General features: G+C 36.6%; 3 protein-coding genes across 7 annotated transcripts in view; 1 reads left to right on the forward strand and 2 right to left on the reverse strand.

The window, feature by feature from the left end:
- LOC143177446 (uncharacterized) overlaps positions 1 to 11,548 on the reverse strand; it is a 167,574-nt gene extending 156,026 nt beyond the window's left edge. For 2 of the 5 annotated variants that reach the window (XM_076375345.1, XM_076375343.1), the window contains exon 1: positions 4,603 to 5,142. The gene's annotated coding sequence lies outside the window, so the exon portion shown is untranslated. Of the gene's footprint in view, positions 1 to 4,598; positions 5,143 to 9,221; positions 10,032 to 10,183; positions 10,796 to 11,377 lie in introns of those variants that run through there. The other 3 variants (XM_076375342.1, XM_076375341.1, XM_076375344.1) reach the window with 3 other exon arrangements.
- Cog7 (conserved oligomeric Golgi complex subunit 7) lies at positions 10,805 to 14,987 on the forward strand. Its single transcript, XM_076375340.1, has 11 exons — positions 10,805 to 11,219; positions 11,397 to 11,486; positions 11,969 to 12,154; positions 12,230 to 12,361; positions 12,430 to 12,613; positions 12,693 to 12,886; positions 12,965 to 13,456; positions 13,523 to 13,643; positions 13,809 to 13,982; positions 14,057 to 14,515; positions 14,612 to 14,987. The coding sequence occupies exons 1-11, from the start codon at positions 11,217 to 11,219 to the stop codon at positions 14,782 to 14,784; spliced, it is 2,208 nt and encodes a 735-aa protein (XP_076231455.1). The 5' UTR covers positions 10,805 to 11,216; the 3' UTR covers positions 14,785 to 14,987.
- A 371-nt stretch (positions 14,988 to 15,358) lies between these two features.
- LOC143177444 (condensin-2 complex subunit G2) lies at positions 15,359 to 19,863 on the reverse strand. The gene is made up of 15 exons (XM_076375339.1): positions 19,771 to 19,863; positions 19,411 to 19,545; positions 19,197 to 19,343; positions 19,007 to 19,123; positions 18,778 to 18,942; positions 18,404 to 18,706; positions 18,130 to 18,303; positions 17,704 to 18,030; positions 17,331 to 17,628; positions 17,081 to 17,268; positions 16,759 to 17,004; positions 16,366 to 16,697; positions 15,936 to 16,290; positions 15,575 to 15,868; positions 15,359 to 15,502 (listed from the first exon to the last, which is right to left on the reverse strand). Exons 1-15 carry the CDS (start codon positions 19,861 to 19,863, stop codon positions 15,359 to 15,361), a joined length of 3,318 nt encoding a protein of 1,105 aa, XP_076231454.1.
- Positions 19,864 to 20,158: the final 295 nt, after the last annotated feature.

A 20,158-nucleotide genomic window follows, 5' to 3' on the forward strand; every position in this document is an offset into this window, starting at 1 on the left:
ATATAGTACCTACATATATGCATATTCCCTCGTTATAGTCTCATTCCCATATTTGATATATCTAATAATTCAAAGCCAACTAGTTTTGCGCATTTATGTACATATACGTCAACTTCATATATAGTATATATATATAGCAGTCATCTTTGATAAAAAAAAAAGCTTTATATAAGAATTAATAAATGCTTTGCGCTTTGATACAAATGTATCGCTAGTAAGATAACCGACTGGTCCAGCGTTCGTCAGAAATCTGCAACAAATCCAACTGGCGATGCATTTTTGTTAAGACACAAGGTATTTTACCTGCTGAACACGAGTTAAGCTCAAAAACGTATCATTCCCTATAAGCTTGTGATCAACGAGCCATGAGCCTATATCGAGAAATCATGAATATTCGGTATCACCAGCCAAAAGTATGGAATCGTTTAGGAAGTAAAGAAAATCAAAATGGCCCTGTCAACATATTCAATATCAACGTCATATATGTATGTCTGATGGGCCGACTTTGATTTATATTTTTTCAATAGATATCTGATAATAATAATTTTTATCTTATAATAATATAAACAAATGGAGTTTACTCTTCATATTTATATGAATAAAAACTTAATTTCTTCATACAAAACATACAAAACAAAATAGGGTAGATGTACCAATTACTGTGTTATTAAAATTAACTTTCCGAGTTTTACGGTATTACTTTCCAAAGTATTTAAATCGTATTTCAATATTTTTTCCACTAAGAGGAATTTTTCCGCAATTAAAATATTAAAAACGCTTTAAATGTTAATTAAAATGTAAAAAGAAGTTCATGCATTAATTACCGTCACACGTAAAAATGCACGAAGCAAATACTGTATGCCAATTACTCTACAATTATTGTGTTTTTAGTGTTTTGGAAGTGTAAATATGTCATGTTTCGAATTCGAATATGTAACTTAAAGGTTCGAATGTATGCAAAAAGTAAATATTTTTCAGTTTCATAGTGCTATGTTCTGTCACAAGTGAAAATAAAATACGGGGCACAGTAGTCGGTGCCCAAACAGTAATTGGTACTGTTACCCTATTGTATGCTTTAGATATTTTTCTCAAGCCTAAATGTAGTAAAAATATTAACCACGCAATTTGCGTAAAAATAAATAATTGTATTAATTTCTCCAGTTCAATATGAAAAGAGCACAGCCATTATTATTAAAGCCTGATGCACACGAGTGATATTTTGACGCACGATCTCGTTACGATCATATACCATCTTTATTGCTTGTAATTGGCAAAACAAAGAAAAACATTATCACAGCCAGATCCTATGTCAAAATATTGCTCGCGTTCATTGCCCCTAACAACACCAACTTCAAATCGAAAATATTCGGTCGTACAGTATAACTCCAACAGGATTCAGCAAATGATCCCAAACTGTTGGTCCTTAGCGTAAATCGCACCTAACAAGGCGCAGCGAATAGACGAAATCAGGGGACCCCAGATTCGCAAGAGGGCATTTGATATCCCAAACGCGAGAGGCAACGACGATGGCTCGTATTTTCATTCGGAAAATTTCAGGCCCGACGCTGGCGACGCCGAGATTGCGTAATCGACTCTGGAGTCCAGAACGATCGCGGAATCGCCTCTTCTCCCCCCTCGACGCTTGGCTCACTTTATTTTTCGCGAAGAAAATGGGGGATCCATGAAAATTCATGAGGCAAGGAAAAACGCCGACATTTTCTGCAGCCCTGTCCCGAAAACGTTTCTAAAAAAGCGTGGTCTCGCGCTCGCGCGTGATGTCAATCGGTAGTTTTCCAATGTACCACGAACACGTTCGGCCGATCGGTTAGTTCGGTCGTATTTTATTTTTGGAAAAACCCATCGCCGCCGCGCTGCGGGGCAGACGTACATAAATTACTGCGATGACGATCAACGACTAACGACACCCGTTCCACGTGTTAGAGAAAATTGCGTAGAAGGCAGGTGGTCTGCGATGACGTCAAACATGGTCGCGCTCTTTTTTCGAACACTTTAATAATTCGCGATGACGCATCGTCAACGGAACCACTGACGCGATATAACGCTGTCGAGGGAGATAACACTCGGCTCCTTCCTGGGACAGAGAAAGAGAGGAGAGAGATGCGTGAAAAGCGCGCTCTCCGCACAATGGAATTTCATAATTTTCGATCAAGGTTCAATCGCGATTTATGGCGCGCTACGCGAATGTATAATTCAAAGAAAATAATAATATTAATTTCCTAGAATGAAAGGTAAGGGAGAAACAGGAAATGCCTATTAGTTACGTTCTTCAGCTCTGCAGGCAAAATTACTGTACCCCTCTGCTGGCCAACTATGGAGAAAAGTAGTATCTATTAAAAATATTTTACTGCTAGTTTGCACTAAAACAAGACATAAAATGTTCAAAATCATCCAAAGATGCAAAAACACCAATTTCACATTTTTCTGTAGCGAGTGCCTTTCTCCATAGTTGGACAGTATAAGAGATACGTGATTTTCTTCAGGGACTTAATCTCCGGAAATTGAAAGAAATAAAAAGACTGGAAAATTTTAATAGGTGAATATTAGAAAATGTTAATGCAATATTTGAATATTTCAATATTAGAATGTTTAAATATTTGAAAATTACGCAATATGAAATTCTGAAAATCCTCACGTCGAGAAAATAAAAGAAAAATATGGAGGACATCGCACGTTGTTATGACGTGGATGAATATCGTAACTACAATCGGATTATTCGATATTTTAATATATTTTATATTTTACTATATTTTATACGGCTAATAGAAGAAAATCAATATATCGTAAAATAGTGAAGTTTCTGCACCCTATTACGAATCATCTTTTCTATTAAAACCCCAGCATCTTATAATCCTAACGTACCAGTTACTATATTTAGTATGCATATACTAACACGTATATTTAAATTTGTGGTATATTTCGTAATGTTTCATTTTATATTTTAGAAATGCCTAATTAGTTAAAACTTCACGTTACGAGCACTGCAATAAAATTCATTAAACCGTTTCTTTAGTGCTATTCCGAAGCATTAAAAATCGATTTCCTCAATAAAACTGTTTTGCGACATTCCCTGTTTTTTCATTGCCTCTAAATACGATCAACGAAGAAAACAAGCAAAGAACGAGGCGATAGAAAGTCTCGTTTTCACACTGATATCAATTTTTTTAAGTCGATCACGTGGCATGGTATGCACCGATAAGCGCTGCGCACGCAAAAATACTAGTTTTCACATGTACATACATACATACGTAAGTCTCAATGCATTTCACAAAGAAGCAAATCCGACAATTCACGTACCACGTGACATTGAATCATTCACAGAAACTATAACGAATGGGTCGAGCACAGAGAACCAGAGAAACTGGTTCTAAGTTTTCTCAGAAACGAAAAATTTCCGCGCGCAGATAAGCACTGAGGCGTCTAACTATCGTTCCCAGTTTACTGCGCGACGCCGATTCATGGAAAGCTCCTTCGTTAATCTGATTTGTAACGATGAGTCATTTCGAAATCATTCCAATTCAAAAATTTCACAACCAAAAAGACGCAATTCACGTTTCAAGCAAAACAATCTTCAAACGCGTCGCTTCCCACGGAACTGTTACGAATCCACCTCGCGAATCGACCGCGTTTATCCCTCTGCCCCCTCCCGCGCCGCGCGCCGCTTTCACGAATATACATAGGCAGCAGAAAACAAACAGAGCTCCAATCGCCTCGGCTTCGTTACACTTTGTTGCGCTATCCGCGAGCATCGCACGCGGTGCACGTGCTGTGCGAGACTCGGCGAGGCTCGAGTGTCAAGAACCACGCCTCTGCGTCTCGGTGCACGCGAATCGGCCAGTGCCCAGGATCTCCCAGCGTTTAAGGTTATGTTCGGTGGCGAGAACGTGCGCGCACACGCGCCTACCCCGAAGGGCGGCAAATAAAAAAGAGGACCGCAGGAACAAAATAAAGAAATCACCTTCGCGCACATTCGCGTAGAACCGCCTCTGTTTCGTTTTCACTCGCGTCTCGCCCAACTCAGTGTCTCGTCCCTCCCTCTCCCTGTCTCTAGCGACGATGCTCTCGCAGAGACTCGAATTATTACGCGAAGAGCGCAATACACGCGGGTTGGCCAGCGTCAATGAAAAGGCAAGAGGTCGCTTGACAGGCGGCGTCCTCGTCGTCGCACAGACAGCGGCGCTGCATCGTGATCGGGGGCGCGCGTGTGTGTCCGTGTTATCATTTAAAATTCGCGATCGGAAAATTCGTGTCGACGCTCCTGTCGAGCGACGAGGGGTGGGAAAGAGCGCGCTTACAAACGTGACAAGCACGGATGGAGAGGGGTAACGCGGGCGGGAGAAAATGAGACGCTGGTAGGGAGGGAAGGCGCGCGCGAGCGAGAGAGAGACAGAGAGACAGTGTGAGAAAGGGAGACAGAGAGAGATAGAGGCGGCGGGAGAGAGAGGAAGAGACGCCGGTTGAACATGGCAGACGATGCCATGCAGGCAGAAAAAAACAAGATCTAACGTTCGAACGTGCGCGACGGACGGGGAAGACAGTCGGGTGAAACTGCTCGCATGTAACGTAATTCGGGCTCGTACTCACGTTCTCTCGTCTCGCACACGCCGTTTCTCCCCTGCGTGGTCCCGAACGTGCTTCTCTCTTTGGTGCGCGAGGAAAGCGTGCGAGGAACACACCACGCGCGGAGTCACGCACTCCGTCCCGTGCGGGTCTCTGACGGCGACCACGGGCGAAACAACACCACGGCTCTTTTTCTCTCTCTCCCCGGCGTGTCCGTCACCTCCGCTCACGACGAGCCCCTGCACGACGGCGACGACGACGGAGGGAGTCGTCCCGAGTCGGAACCACCGGCACAGCACACCACAACAAAAACGCGCGCGCGCGCGCGTGCACAAAGTGCGTCGTCTTCGTTTGTTGTGTTTTCGGCGGACGCAGGGGCACTCCACGGGGCGTGGATGGTGCGCGGCACATACGAACGCGTCTTTTTTTTTCCCTTCACGCGCACGACGATGCCCGTCGCTCTAACACGCGAGAGAAACCGAAAGACGTGACACCGCAAGCAAAATGGCGTTTACCGGATCGCCCGCACGCGATCAGGTGGAAAATGCCGGAATGCTGCTGCTAGGAAAGATCGACTGACTGCCGAGGTCTGCGGCCCTAAGTGGTTTGACGTTAAGAACGAGCCGAACGAGCAAGAAAGAGAGACAGAGGTCAACGAAGATGGAAGACGGGAGGGAGGGAGACAGCGTGCCGTGGCGAGACAGAGAGGGAGAAGGAAGCGACTGAGGGGACCCGCCAACGGGAACGAGAGAAACGGAGAGCATCGTGAGAGAGAGACAAGGAAGGGGGGAAGAGAGGGAGAGTGAGAGAGAGAGAACGCCAACGGGCGCGAAGGAAGGGAGGATTGGGAAATGGTGGGGGCAGAAGCGAAGGAGGGGAATCGTCCCACTATTTTCCAATGTTCTCGGATGACTTCGACTACCTTCGATTGCTTTCGACTATGAGCAGGGCCGTCTCGCATTGTGTCTAACGTGGGTGGGAATTTTCCCGCTGTTAGAAACAAATGCCATAAACATTCGTACGAATACTTTTCAATTCGCGCACAGCGCCCCCTAACGGTTGTTTTTTGCGTTTCGTTCGACGGAATGCTTAAACGGATTACTTTAATGCGACCGAATGGAATGTTCTTGCGTTTTGTCTTTTTTTTTTTTCCGGAGATATCAGGCTATTGTTCCTGCGGAAAATAAACTGGTCTACCGTTTACGATTTGCTCTTCTATTGTTGTACGAAATGCTCGATCCTGCACGGAAATCGCACGATGCATTATGCGAGCCAGAGGTTCTCAAACCGGTTGTCAGAGATCCCCAAAGGCACAATCGATTACGTACCAATTCGAAAGCTGATAATGTGCTGAGATATTAGACAATTGCGCGTAGGTGGGAGCCTCCGATTGAAATTGCTTGCGATCATATTTTTGAAGGGAAAATTGAAAGATAATGTACTTCGTAAGCTAACCTATGTTAACCAACGTTTTAAAGTAGCGTTCAAGGCGACGCGATAGATAGATCAAAGCAGAAGTATGCATACGCGGAACGAGATGAAACATTAGACAAGTCTCATGAAAAACAGGAGAATATCTACCAATTACGCAATAGGTCTTCGCAGCCTCACTTTACAGAAAACACAAAAGACGTTCAAACGGACGGAGGAGAATTCTGAAGTCAAGAGGACGCGGAACGCGCGATCGTTCCTCGATTTGATAACTCCAAGTTAATTGCGACTGGCATTTATATCGGACGTTGCCCGTTGGAAGGTTTCGTAAAACGGCGTCGCATCGTCCTAACAGCTCCGCTGGCACGCATTTCTTTACTAAACTCTTTGTTCTCTCTGTACTTGCTCTCCTTCAACGACCCGTTTCTCGTTCGTCTGTCTCGGGAGGAATTTCTAAAAATCAATATAGGCGCGAAGCGGAAGGAGGGGTCGCAAAAAAATTCGATATCCCGTTCGCCACCCGCTTCTTTTTGCATTTTTTCTCAGCGTCTCCACCACTTTTTCTGAAACGCGAATCGCGTCGTCGCCGATCCTCGTTCCCTTACGAAAGCCCCAAGGGGGAAGCGCTGGCTACTCGAATCAACTTGATCGTTCGGGGAAGAGAATTCACGGAGGAAGTAAGTGGGTGCGCGAGTGCGCGAGGCCACAGGCGGCCAAGAAGCGCGGGAGAGTTTATTTTCTCAGAAACGTAGTACGGACTTGGTACAGTCTCTGCCCCGTTACCGGTTGAATAATTTCATTCTCGCGCAGACCTCGAGATGAATCGATGCACGACTGCGCTTCGTTAAAAAGCTAGTCAAAAAAGTATTTATTTCGATATTATTTTAATATTTATCGTTTTATGTAGAAATATAACACATTTTTTGGTAGAATGATCATTCATGATTTTTGAAACTCCGAAAATTTACCATAAAAGTGCTTGTTTATAGGAACGATTTGCAATCCAGGTTATAATTAACGTGAAAAATTCCCACTGCATGTGTTTTTTTTGTTTTTAAGCATCAATGATTACTCATTTCAAAATTTTCAAATATTCCAATATTTAGATATTAAAATTTTTCGAATCGTTTTATTTCTTTTAATTTTTGAAATTCAATGTCTAGAACAGAAACATCTATTAGAATTGAAGAGTTTCATATGCGAACCCCAAAAAGGTAACTATAACTAAGCACTTTTATAACCTGCAATTTGTATTGTAGTCAAATAGAGCGTACTCTGCTACTTTGAAAGAGGAAAGGATTATTTCTATTCCTATCGCGGAAATTCCCGCAGCAAATTCTGAAAAATAAAAGAAAGAAAAAAATTGACGCCGATAATAAGCTACATACACGGTGAGAAGGAAGTCACTTTTTATTTTTAAAATGTAACATTTCCTAAAATATACAAAACAGCACTTCATTAATATTTTAAGGCTTATTATGATTCACCTTTTCCTTGGCTCATTTCTATAATAAATATTTATGAATTTAAAAAATAAATTTATTAGGCTATCTTCGATATCCTGCCAATTCTTAACTTTTAAAATAAAAACATTTCATTACCTCTGGAAACACCGTGTGTTTAAAAGTTAAAAACAGTTTAGCACATGACAGATAAAGAGAAAACACATGAAGTGTTCATTTCTAGTGATTAGTTTTGAATAAAATTTATTTCAATAAAATAAATTAAAATTAATTTAATGATTAAGATTACGTTATCAACAATACAAAATTACAATTGAATTGCTTTTTTACTGGCGGATTGAAATATTTAAAATTTATTTTATGACATTCTTTATTTTTCCTCTTATCTTTCAAATGGACTTGCCCGTTTAAAAAGATACGTGAAAAATGAGAATCACAACAAGTTGTATGTAGCCTTAACCCCTTACCTTACGATTTTTCTAAGGCTGCACAGATTAAACTTGATTTAAGTGAAACAAAAAGATAAAAATTATCTAACTGGTAGATAAATATTTATTTCAAGATAAATTGATAAACGTATATTTCTCAAGGATTCTACAGTTTTCCTACTTTGCTAAAAAAAGCCTAATAGCAAACAATAAGCTAAGAATAAAAAAATATAGGATGCTATTTTTTATATGTTAGAAAATATAACAGTTTAATAGTAGGAAGCGACTTCCCACCCACCTTGTAGATACAATATTTAAGTAGAGACGCGCTACAGATTTCCCGGACCAGCACTCGTAAACGATATCGAAGGAAAACCATTTTCATCCTTCAATATTTATTTCGCATGAACGTCAGCCGAAGCTATTATATTTTAAAAAAGTTTTTTGAATTCTCAAAATTTGGAGAAGTTTACATATTCCACAGCCAGAGTACGTTTATACCCAGAATTTCTAAATAATTTTTAATCCAGTAGAATGGGAAGGGTGCGGAGAGGGGCAAATCGATTGGACTGCAATATTGTCTAAATGCGTGATCGTGAAAACTACCATCGCTACTGACATATATAATACTTTGTGATGAAACGGCGTTATGCGGGAGGTGCCGTTTATGAAATTCGTGCATTAGGGAGTCCTTTACCCTAGGCACAAATACTCGCCCTGAATCTTATGAGTAATTGTCTGAGGGTTCGTCGGCTCAGCGCACCGTTGCCATGGTGGAAGTTTAAAAAGGAAACGGTGGAAGCGTAGCGTGCTTTGAAAACCAGAGCGAACGATCGGCTGGTCCAATGTAACATATCGCAGCCAGAGGGTAATATCGAGCACCACACCAAAGTTTGATAGCAAAAAATGCCTCGAAGCTCGACTGTGTATCACGGGGAGGAAACGTTTCAGGCCAATCGTCGCAGTGGAATTTCTTTCGTTGCGTTCTTCTAACCGACCACCGTGTGCATTACTACCAATAAAGACTACAGACGTTCCCTGTGCTACACAGCCACTGGATACAGTTTAGTTGCGTTATTTGTTAGCGGGGTCGAAGAATGCGTAATCAGAGCCAAACGAATCATTTGGGGGCTCGAATCACATCTTCGTATAGGAAGGGGGAAGAGGGTTGCAATGGTTATCGACTGGCTCGTTATCGCACATTGACAACCGCTTGGCAATCTTTCCGCGCCGCTTTGTGCATTAGGGAGAGACTAGTGCTTTGCAGGAATTGAGAAGAAAAGACGGAAGAAAATCAACATTACCTGCTCTCTGAACTCACCGAGTTTATTTTCTGGGAAATCGGTCTGCCGTCCCAGCCGGAAGTGCTCGGAAGTAGTTGATATCGTGAAGAACATTTAGCCAATCCCGTGGCCTCTGAGAGTAATCAAAGGCTTGGGATTGGCCGGTGTTGTCCTCAAGGTTGAGAACACCTCTTGCCCTTCCTACGAGCTCTTGGATCGCAAGGTCGTCCCGGGACCAGGTAAAATGGTCTCTTCGTATGAGGAGAATGATTCCATAATTTTGCCACTTTGCAAAAATACCGATACTTTCAATAATTATCATAATCTACTACTAGGAATTGAACCATCGTTTCATTTTGTGAATGTAAGTTTAATAGAATGTTTAAATAAAAAATTAAAATTCTCAGTTTCGATCCCGTATCGTGGCAAAATTATTAAACCAATAATAAATACGATAATAAATACTGAATTGTACTTTTGTCAGGATATGAAACGATAGCAATTTTTTAACATTAATACAAACAAAAAGATCTAACGCATTTATAATAAAATAACAGTGTTCCTTTTGTTCGAACGAAGGTAAATGAAATCGCTTTTGAAACGTTCCAAAGTCTGGTCGAATTGAAGGGCGATTCGTCGCCAACGCGCATTCGTATGCACGGCGAGATTACAAAATTGGACTTCCGATCGACGCACTTTATGCGCGACATTAAATGCATACGCTTTTAATATGCTCTGCTGATTGAGTCTGATTGTCGTCCATAATAAAGTCCAACTTTTCACGAAAGAATAATCTTCCCGTCGAGCGTGTTTGAAACGTAAAAAGACCTCGAAATCCCTTAGCAAATCTATAACAAAAAAGGAAACATAACTCAATGACACCTCCGAGTCAAATGGAGAACGGAAGCATGGTGGAACTAAAAGTGAATGATTTTTAAATAATATGTACGATGCATTTAACGCAGACATGGTAAGATGGACAGAAGAAAACGAAACGTACGCGTGAGAGAAGCTGGGAGGTAATGCAGCCTTGCTCGACCCGCGTTCAATGTTCGCGAGGAAAAGGGCAAAGTACAGGCGTCGCGTTCTCGCTCAGCTAGCTCGCCTTATTTTCGTCGCGACCGAGGCAATTTTGTGGAGGCGAAATTCCAGCTTCCAACTGTTGCGCAAATCGTCACGCGCAAACGCAGTTTCGGGGGCGTGGCGTGCAACAAAGGGCCCGGAAGCGGCCGATAACATGCTGTTCTCCATTTTCTCTCCCTTTTCCTCTTCAATTTACTGCCTCTTGGTAGGCAGTTCGTCAGAATCCAGGGACGTGGACTGTGTTGCGAGAAAACAGAGCCGATGATCGCGAGGGGGGTGAAAGGTCGACTTCCAGAATAGCTTTTTCGCCGCAGAATCCTCGGTCTGGAATCCGAGATACAGAACGTCTGCTTATCACACTATCGCCAATACCGTACCCACTGGTCTTACATTCGTCAGTTTTCATTCCTCTGCCCGTCAATCGTCCTTAATCGATCCACACACGTCAACTGTGCTGCGCACTGAACTCGTTCAAGTTACTTCGCGGTTCTGTCTTTATTTTACGACCGTGCGGACGCAATACACTAACCTAGTACAAAGCCAAACTGTTACCGAGGGATAGATGCTGGGTGGACAGTCGCGCGATCGATCCACCCTTTCGTCGAGAACACTAATTTCCGAGGACGTATGAAAAAACTCGGTCGACATGGATGCAACGTAAAACGTTACGTACGGTTGAATTTATCGGAGTCCGGTGTGCGATAAGAACGCGTCTTTCCGGGTCCTGGCGTCACCAAGCGCACGCAAAGTGCAGCAAAGTGTACGAACCCGCGGTGAAGCACTTCTGCGCTATGCGGCGGTAAAGAAAAAGCAACAGAACCTACCGAAAATAGTTTTCGAGCTGATCTCGCGACGAATTTTCCTGACTTCAAAGAACTATCCGCAAAACACAATTTATTTAACACCTTCGAATAATAATTAAAATATTCGTTGCGATATTGAATTTAACCATGGTAAGATCGCGGAACTTTCATATCTTTAGTTTCTATAAGTTTGAATACGTTGAAATAGGTCCTAATAATACGCGAAATTTCTTGATAAAATTTTGAGAATATTGTTGTTTCGTAAGAATAAGAACATTCTTTGATAATGGGATCGGATCGTTTCTAACCTTAAATCGACGCTTGCAGGATGTGTCCGCATTTTCAGAAGAAACTTTTGATGTGAAAGATTGGATTAACAAAACATTCAAGTCTGCTGAGGCACAAGAGAATAAAGATGTAAGTCGTGTACCGTTTGCGATGGTCCCGATCGCGCCGATACTCTTCCCATTTCTCGCCAGAGTTTTGAATTTCAGCTGCACTGGTACAGTCAGTCGCTAAACTGACGACTTCCATTGCACCTCGGTCATTGACGTCGGCTGCCTTTTTCGAAGATATTTTTTTCTCATATCATATCAGGGATGATAATAAACCGTCAAATAATGAAATGTAGTTTGAAAATCTATTAGTCGATGCGTTTTGCACGAAAACAATCAAGCGAACGCGATATATTATTATATTTAAGTAATAACAAATACTTCTCAAAAGTATTCGTTTATGTTTTCAAAAATTTGATCTATAATTAGCAAATGAATTTCAAAGTATAGACGATATAGCACATTGGAGTAATATATTTTCTTTCTATTATTATATGTACATCTACTCTGTTTTTATTCTACTCTATTTCTATGATAAAATTCAGTATAAGTATTATGCACTAGGCATTTGTTTCATCCTTGGTAATGAAGTTGCAATTGTATGTGCAACAAGTAAACGGTGCTCTAGAGGAAACTAGTCAGTCTGTTCTCTCGAGCTTGCCAAGGGTTTTGAGAGACACGCAATTGCTACAACAAGAAGCTTTAGCTCTAAGAGAGAAAATGGTTGCTGTTAAACAAGAAATAGAAAAGGTCCCATTTTTAATTACTTTGTGAACAAATATTTTTATGATTACATCTTTAATAGCAAATAACTTTATTAAGCAGGTTGAAAAAGACACTGCACTGTCAATGGCTACATTAGAGAAAATAGACAAAATAAAAACAGATTTGCAAACTGCCAAACAAGGTTTGCACGAGGCTGATAATTGGAGTGTACTAGCTAATGATGTTGAGGAGGTATAAAATGTACTAAAAGAAGGGGAACTTGTGTAAATTGTTTTTATAAATTGTTTTCAATATTTTAGGTATTTGAGTCAGGAGATATAGAAGCTATTGCAAATAAATTGTTCAGTATGCAAAAGTCATTGGGAATGCTTGTGAATGTTGTTGACTATGAGGACAAAAAATTACAACTAGAAGGCTTAAAAAACCGATTAGAAGCAATGGCTAGTCCAAAATTAGTTCAAGCCTTTACTGCTGCAAATTTAGGTAAACTTTATATGACTTACAAAATATACTTGGTCATTTTATAGAATGTACTCTAATCCTTACATTATAATGCGTTTAGAACAATCTAAAGTTTACGTGGATATTTTTAACAAAATGGAACGTCTACCACAGCTTTTGAAGTACTACCATAATTGTTTAAAAGTGTCATTAGGACAAGAATGGCGTAGAACTATTGAGTTAGCACAGGATGAAAATGTTACGTATTGGTTACACACATACTATGACAAGTTACTGTCTAATTGGCACGATCAGGTAGCTGATTGACTCGTAAATATGTTTTTTTAATATTTAACAGAAATATTTTACTAAGGAGATACAATTTTTGTAAAGGTAAAATGGTGTAATCAAGTATTCCCAAATACTTCAATTGATATTCTAATTGAAGTGTATGCTGATCTTTTAAGAAGTTTGGATCCAAGCATTCCAGAATGTATAGAAGCCATTTTGAAGCAACATTCAAATGCTATGCAATTGTCTTTATTACTTGAACTTAAACAAATTACGAGACACTTTGCAGTAAATCTTAATGGGGCAATTGAAGCATCAACGCATGGAAAATTACAGAATCAGAAATTGCTATTGTTAGCTCAAGCAATATATACACCTTATGTTCCATACGTCACAAAATATAATGTTTATGAAACTGCACAATTGGAACATCAACTTCAGTCTATGAATTTTTCGCAAGATGATTTAAGAGAAGCAATTAATGTCCTTTCTCTCAGTATTTCAAGAGTAATGGAGAATGCAAATGAAGCCAATAAAAGATGCAAACTATTTACAGATGGTTGTGGATACCCTGGTCTATTAAAATCTCTAAATGTATGTAATTGTTTGAGGAACAATTTATCTTATAGAATACATGTAATAACACATTTTTTTCTATAGAATTATTTCAACAAATATCTCGAAAAGTATCAAGCAGCGATATGGCAGTTAGAACGGAAAAAAGTAAAACACGAGGACTGGAATTTATTTCAAATGTGTCTCACTTTAATGCAAACTATAGGTACTATGTAACATGTATTGGGTTGTTCGGAAAGTAATTTCGTTAAAATTATAACTAACGACACTCTTGGGAGAAACGAAATTACTTTCCGAACAACCCAATACATCTTATACGTTCTTGTTAGTAAAATTTATAACACTTCTTCTAACATGTTAATTGCTTTAGGTGACCTTTTGGGACAAGTTCAGCAATTTGAAAAGTCCTTAGTAATCGATATAACTGAGACTAACAATAAACTGCAAAGTACAACAAGCAGCGTCTTTAATCAATGCAAAAAATTATTGTTAAATACATCAAGCCAAACCGAACTAGAAAATCTAGTGGTATTTTTTCAGAAAGGTAATAGAATAAACTTCTGTTGGAGAATACAATTATTTTTTATAAAATATGTTAAATACAAATTTCTTTTTCAGAGGAAAAAACTATTCTTGATTCAATAATAAAATCCATCCACAAACTTTGCTCAGATTTACATCATGCAACATATGAAGTGATTTTTGCACCTATTTTTACTCAGTTATTACTAGTACAAAAAGCACCTGCCTGGTCAATAGAAGCGAATAAAATGACCCATTTAAGTGCAGATTTGCCTGATTACAGTTTTGCACCTCAAGAATATATAACACAAGTTGGACAGTATTTAATGACATTGCCACAGCATTTAGAACCATTTTTACTCAGAGAAAATCCAAGTCTTACCCAAGCATTAAAAGCAGCTGATGCACAATATGCGCAAGGTTCAACTGAATCTGGATTTACTGGTATCTTATTAGATATTGTTGCTAAAGGAACGTGTCAAATGTTTCTGGATCAGACTCTGTCCATTTGTCAATTAAGTCCTGCCGCATGCAGACAGCTTGCTACTGACATAGGTACGTGGATATATTTAGTTATTAAAATACTATATTATTCATAGAGATATAAAAAGTATTTTCTTAATTTTTTTATACATATATGCTACCACACAGATTACCTTGGTAATGTGTTAGAGGAACTTGGCTTATCTTTATCAGAAAATCTACAACATATGTCTCTTTTATTGAGACTACCACCAGAAGATTATCAAAATGGCAGTTCTGGATGTAATGCTAGGGTTGTGGCTGCTGTTAGACAGATGCGAAATATAACATCTTCTGGTTAATCAAAGTGAATTGATAAAAAGCCAGGATGAAAATTGTATAAATGTACAATAAATATTTGTTATAGTAACTAACAATCACGTATTTAAAGCTTATCACTTTATTAAACTTTTTGTATAGAAAATTAACGAAATTAAACAAATGTCGTGATATTTCTTATGTATAATATTATTATAATGATATAAAATATATATATATATATTTTTACAAATTTAGAAATTGTATTGCTTTTAAACTCCTTACTAGTTACATCTAGCAACCCAGTTGAGGGGTATTAAGACTAAGTTTTGTACTTTTTGTTCTTGTAAAAAAATATTCTATGATTTTATGAAAATATATAATGCAATACTCATCTTCTTGTCATATAAAAAAATGCAATCTCTTATTGCATTCAACTTATTTTAAAGGCAGGAAGTGTATTTTTCGTTAAGTAAGTAATATTATTTTATCCATTTGATTGTCAGTGTTGCAGTATCGCATCTATAAGTATGTTCATTGCATTATTTATAGATCTGAAAAGGTAAGATTAATCATTTTGTGCATATATTTGTAACTAACATGAAATTAATAATGATTTTACCTATCGAAAGCAGTATCACAAGACTGCTTTTGATTATGTACTCTGGTAGCTAATGTTATATTTTTAAGTCTATTAACAACCGTCTTATCAGATGACTTAAGCATTTTGTGTATTATTACCAATGCAGAAAGCATGTCAATCTGGAAAAAACATAACTAGTAATAAATTATATACAAATAATGATTTGTTTAAAACAGTCTAAATATACACACTCTTGTGTAACTTGTTACTGTTTTTGTTAACACCTGAACACTTAATTTTTGATATTTTTTTGTATCCAAAATAATTTTTAGTATCTTCTTCGCCAAATAAGGAAGATTAGGTGTCAAGATACTCTTGTCCGTGATTAATGCATTTTGAAGTACACAAGTCATTTCTGTACTTATACTGCTGATTGCAGTGTTAAACATAATAGTTATGTATGGTAGACACATTCTTTGATCATTAAAGGTACACTTAATAGTAGAAAAATATTTTTGTGTCATTTCGTGCAAAATTTTCAGATTCTGTAACAATTTATAAAATATATTAATGGAAATGTTTTCTTTTCTAAATAATTCAAAACATACTTACATTTGTATTTTTAGCTAAGGTATCTTGGTTACATTTGGTTAAAGTAATCATCATTACACATACAAAATTCGGTACAACTATATCTAGTAAGTTTGGCTCTTCGTTTTCATAAGCCATTTTGCTAAAATCTAATAACTTTATTATTGCATCAAACGCATTATTTAAAAACACAGTGCCCTCTGACAAAGATAAGCAATTGCAGTATAAAAGTACAATGTCACAACATAGTTTTGGAGTAATATTACATTTTTCTAGTAATGTATTCGAAACATTAAATGTACATTTTATTAGGCTTATACAAATTTGGTGATTTTCAGTATCCGTATCTGTTCGTGGTATGTGCGATACTAGTGTCCTATATTAAGGATAAAAACGTGTAAGTTATGATGTTACAAGAAGATTATTAAAAGTATGAAATAAATACACATACTTCTTAACCCAGGATAAAATTTCCGAGAAATGTTCTGAGGCGTCAAATACGTCTTCTTTATGTAACAAATGGAGTATTGATATATATTCATTAAAAAATTTCATAACTATATCTTTGGATATCAAACTACTTATACTGTGTTGATTCTCTAATCCTTTTTCTATGAATGTTCTCCATATATGCAAAGCTTCCCAAAACTTAAGCATATCTTGGTGATACTTATTCATTAAAACTGATTGGTGTTCAACATGTAATAGATGTTTTAAAATACTTAAACTCAATTCTAAACCTTTTTCATTAATTCTTAAAACATCCGAGTCGTTACAAGAACTCTGCAATAATTATCTATTAATATTGCATGTTATCATTATGAATATATTTTTTATGTAGTACCTGTATCTGGTTATTTTGAGTATTTATATTTAAAGACTCTGTGAAAAGGTTTGATAAAGCAAACAGAATTGTTTGACCTTTATTCCATTTCATTAGAACATATATAATTGTAAGAAGTACATCATCAGAGGTATTAGAGTCACACAGTTGTTGTACTAATATTTCTATGACCTCGATTTTATCTAAGAAAAACTTCAATGGTATTAATGAAAATAAAAATATCATCGATTCATTTATTGAAGTTTCCTAATAAAAAAAAATTGTACGTATAAGAAATTGTATTGCATTGTTACATTTTAAAAATAAATTTGTAGACAATTACCTTAAAATATTTTAGAAATTCAGGAAAGACATTTGCAATTTTCTGCAAAATATTTGTATCCTTTTCATTAAGATTCTTTTTACTTATATTTTTTGTATTTGCTACTAATAACATAGCAATAATGTCAATATATATTTGCATATCTTTATAGTTATCAAGATCTTCCACTTCTTGATCGCATATATTTTCTGTCAAAAAAAAAATAGTCATTAAGTTGAATATAATATACATCAACTATATGTGCTATTACCATTTTCTTTATTGCCGAGTTTAACTTTTTTACTGCATTTTTTTTCCGATATTTTTGCCAAAGGGAAACATTCCATCTCGTCCTTCATTATTGATAAAATAGTTTCAATAAGTTTTACAGACACTTCTAAGTTTATAATGTGTTCAGAATGGATACAAAATCTTCTAATTGCATTTATATTGTTTCTTCCTAGGTCCACCATTTCTTCTACCATTTTATGACTTTCCTCGTCATTTAGAGATATACGTAGCCACATAAGCTTTATCAATTCTTGCAACAAGATTGCATCTTGAGTAGTCTAAACATATATAATGTAATAATTATTGTCATTTAATTTCACAAAAGTTTAAACATTTTATAACTGCATACATACCTCTAAGCGGTCTAGAATGTATGTCAGTGGTACAATATTCCAAAAAGGTATTCCAATTTGAGTTTGTGCATGCCAAAGAAGTTTAATCAATGCTTCTAATACAACGTTATCTTCATCGTAAATGCTATGGGCAAAATTTGATAAAAAGTCCTTAATTATTTTGTGAGATCGATCCTTGGCTAATATCTTCTTTAGGCCAATAAAAACATTAGCTCTCAATTGCGAATTATTGGAAGTTTTTGTATAATTCAGAAAGATATTTAACCAATCGTAAATAATATCCTTTGGAACATGGCTCCAATGTTTTTCTAACATTATAAAAAGACCCTAATAATTTTTAGAATAGTAAAATATTAATATCTTACTAAAAGTCCATTGAAAAAATGTTGAGAAAACTTAATCAATCGTAAATACAATTTAGCTTACATTTATAGTAATATCACACACTTCATAACTAGAATCTGTTAAAAGACTACTTATTGTCTTATACATTTTTTGAATATAAGCATTATTTCTATCTTTTGTTGCATTCATATAGCTTACAGAGCTTGTCATGAAAAGAATTTCTACTGCATTGCATCTGATGTAAGAGCCAGGAGCCTGTGAAAAATCGAAAATTCGTATCTACTATATTTTTACTACTCGTATTATCTATATTCAAAGCTACATATGTATCTATGATACTCTTTATTCTTAATACCTTTACGTGTTTCCATAATAATGATTTACATTGATTATGGATCATTAATCTTGCAGCTTGATTTTTACTATTATGAATGGCAGCAAGAAATGAAAGAAGATTTTTACCCAGTTTACCTCTTCCTGTAGAATCTCTATTCGCACGAAAACAATGAAAAACGATGTTTTGAAAACAATTCTCAACAATGAATTTTTTCAATTTCTCTGTTACAGCCAACCATGCTGATATATACAAATCTGCATAGACACTAACATAAGTGTGTCCTACATTTTGCAACACTACCTTTACATTATTATGAATACCCTGTAATAACTTCAGTGTCAGTATTACTTTGTTTAAAGTAATATTGCATATATATATGCTATAATTCATACCAATATGTATTGTTCTCCAAGCGTAAACAAGTGTAGTATTAACAAACGACCTTCCTCAAGTGACATCACAGTCTTTTCTCTGACAAGTTTAAATAATTCTTGAACATCTTCACATTTTAACAGCTTCACACTAGATTTTATATCATACAAACGTTTTATATGTTGCTAAAACATAATTAAGTAAGTGACTAAGATTAAATGCGTGTGTATTTTTATAATATATATTTACCAATGATGATTTACAACTTTCGATAAGGTATTTTAATGCATTTGTCACCACCTTTTCTCTCCATGTCATATCTAATTTCCACCAATTTTCCAACACGTATGATATTTCATCTGTTGCCTTAAAAATTTATTTCATGTAAATTTTGTTAAGAAGATATTAAAAACATACCAGATTACAGTGAAACACCAACCTGTTTGTCTTTTATATTGGGCAATATAACAGTATGTAATAGCATTATATTTTGTAACAGAATGTTGGGTATAAATATTCTTTGTAAAATTGTTTCAAGCGCCATTGCAGTTATTGTGCGTATTAATTTAATCATAAGACTATGTTCCTGAAATAATGATTAAACACTATGTAAGTTTCTAAGGAGGTACCCAAGTTTGCATAAATGATCTTACTTTTACATATCTGCCTTTATTATTCGATGTTTGTGTATATAATTTCTGAGCTTCCAATAGTATTGCCTTCATGTATTGCCATAGCTCGCAGAGTTCATCTTCTGATAATACAACAATGTTTTTCACATTATGATTCTAAAATAAGAATCCATTGTCAATAAGTTTCTCATTAACTCTTATAAACATTGAAAGAAACTTTACTATTCAAAGGTTTGATACAAAGGTTATCAAAAAAATTGACTGATATACAAGTAAGAATATGTGCAATTGAATTGTAGTCTGAGATAAGTGTATACTTGTTATTAGTAAGTATACACTTATTGTTAAGAAAAGGTAGAATTTATATATACTAATAAATACCAATTTTTCGCATAAGCTGCTGGCACTTGGGCTTTTATTTTTTAAAATACGAAATAATATTTTATCCTTCGGTAATCCACGTTGATTTGACATGTTTTTTTAATATTATCACAATGTCATTTGTTAAAAATATACATCGATTCTTCTCGCATTTTATTAGAACTGAAAAAGATAAATATGACTTGTGCCGTATATATTCGATACTTGTAATTTGTTTAAAGGTTCGTATGACAAAAACAATAAGTTAAAAAACGAATACATTTGAAAATTAATAGACATGATAGCGTAATTATTTTGCACATGTATAACTGCATATAAAACTGTAACATGAATGTAAAGTACATAAACAATTAAAATGTTTAGTGTGTAGTTACATAAAATTTACAGT

This window comes from Calliopsis andreniformis, chromosome 3 (assembly GCF_051401765.1).
Source record: "Calliopsis andreniformis isolate RMS-2024a chromosome 3, iyCalAndr_principal, whole genome shotgun sequence".
Classification (NCBI taxonomy): Eukaryota; Metazoa; Arthropoda; class Insecta; order Hymenoptera; family Andrenidae; genus Calliopsis; species Calliopsis andreniformis.

Bases quoted from the DNA above. Each gene is read 5' to 3' on its own strand.
- Cog7 (XM_076375340.1), top strand. The intron at 12,362-12,429 runs GTATAAAATGTA...TCAATATTTTAG, and splicing joins TAGCTAATGATGTTGAGGAG to GTATTTGAGTCAGGAGATAT. The intron at 14,516-14,611 runs GTACGTGGATAT...GCTACCACACAG, and splicing joins ACAGCTTGCTACTGACATAG to ATTACCTTGGTAATGTGTTA.
- LOC143177444 (XM_076375339.1), bottom strand. From the start codon at position 19,863: ATGTCAAATCAACGTGGATTACCGAAGGATAAAATATTATTTCGTATT. The intron at 19,546-19,770 runs GTATTTATTAGT...TTCTTATTTTAG, and splicing joins GCAGCTTATGCGAAAAATTG to AATCATAATGTGAAAAACAT. The intron at 17,269-17,330 runs GTAATAGCACAT...TTTTTTTGACAG, and splicing joins ACTCGGCAATAAAGAAAATG to AAAATATATGCGATCAAGAA.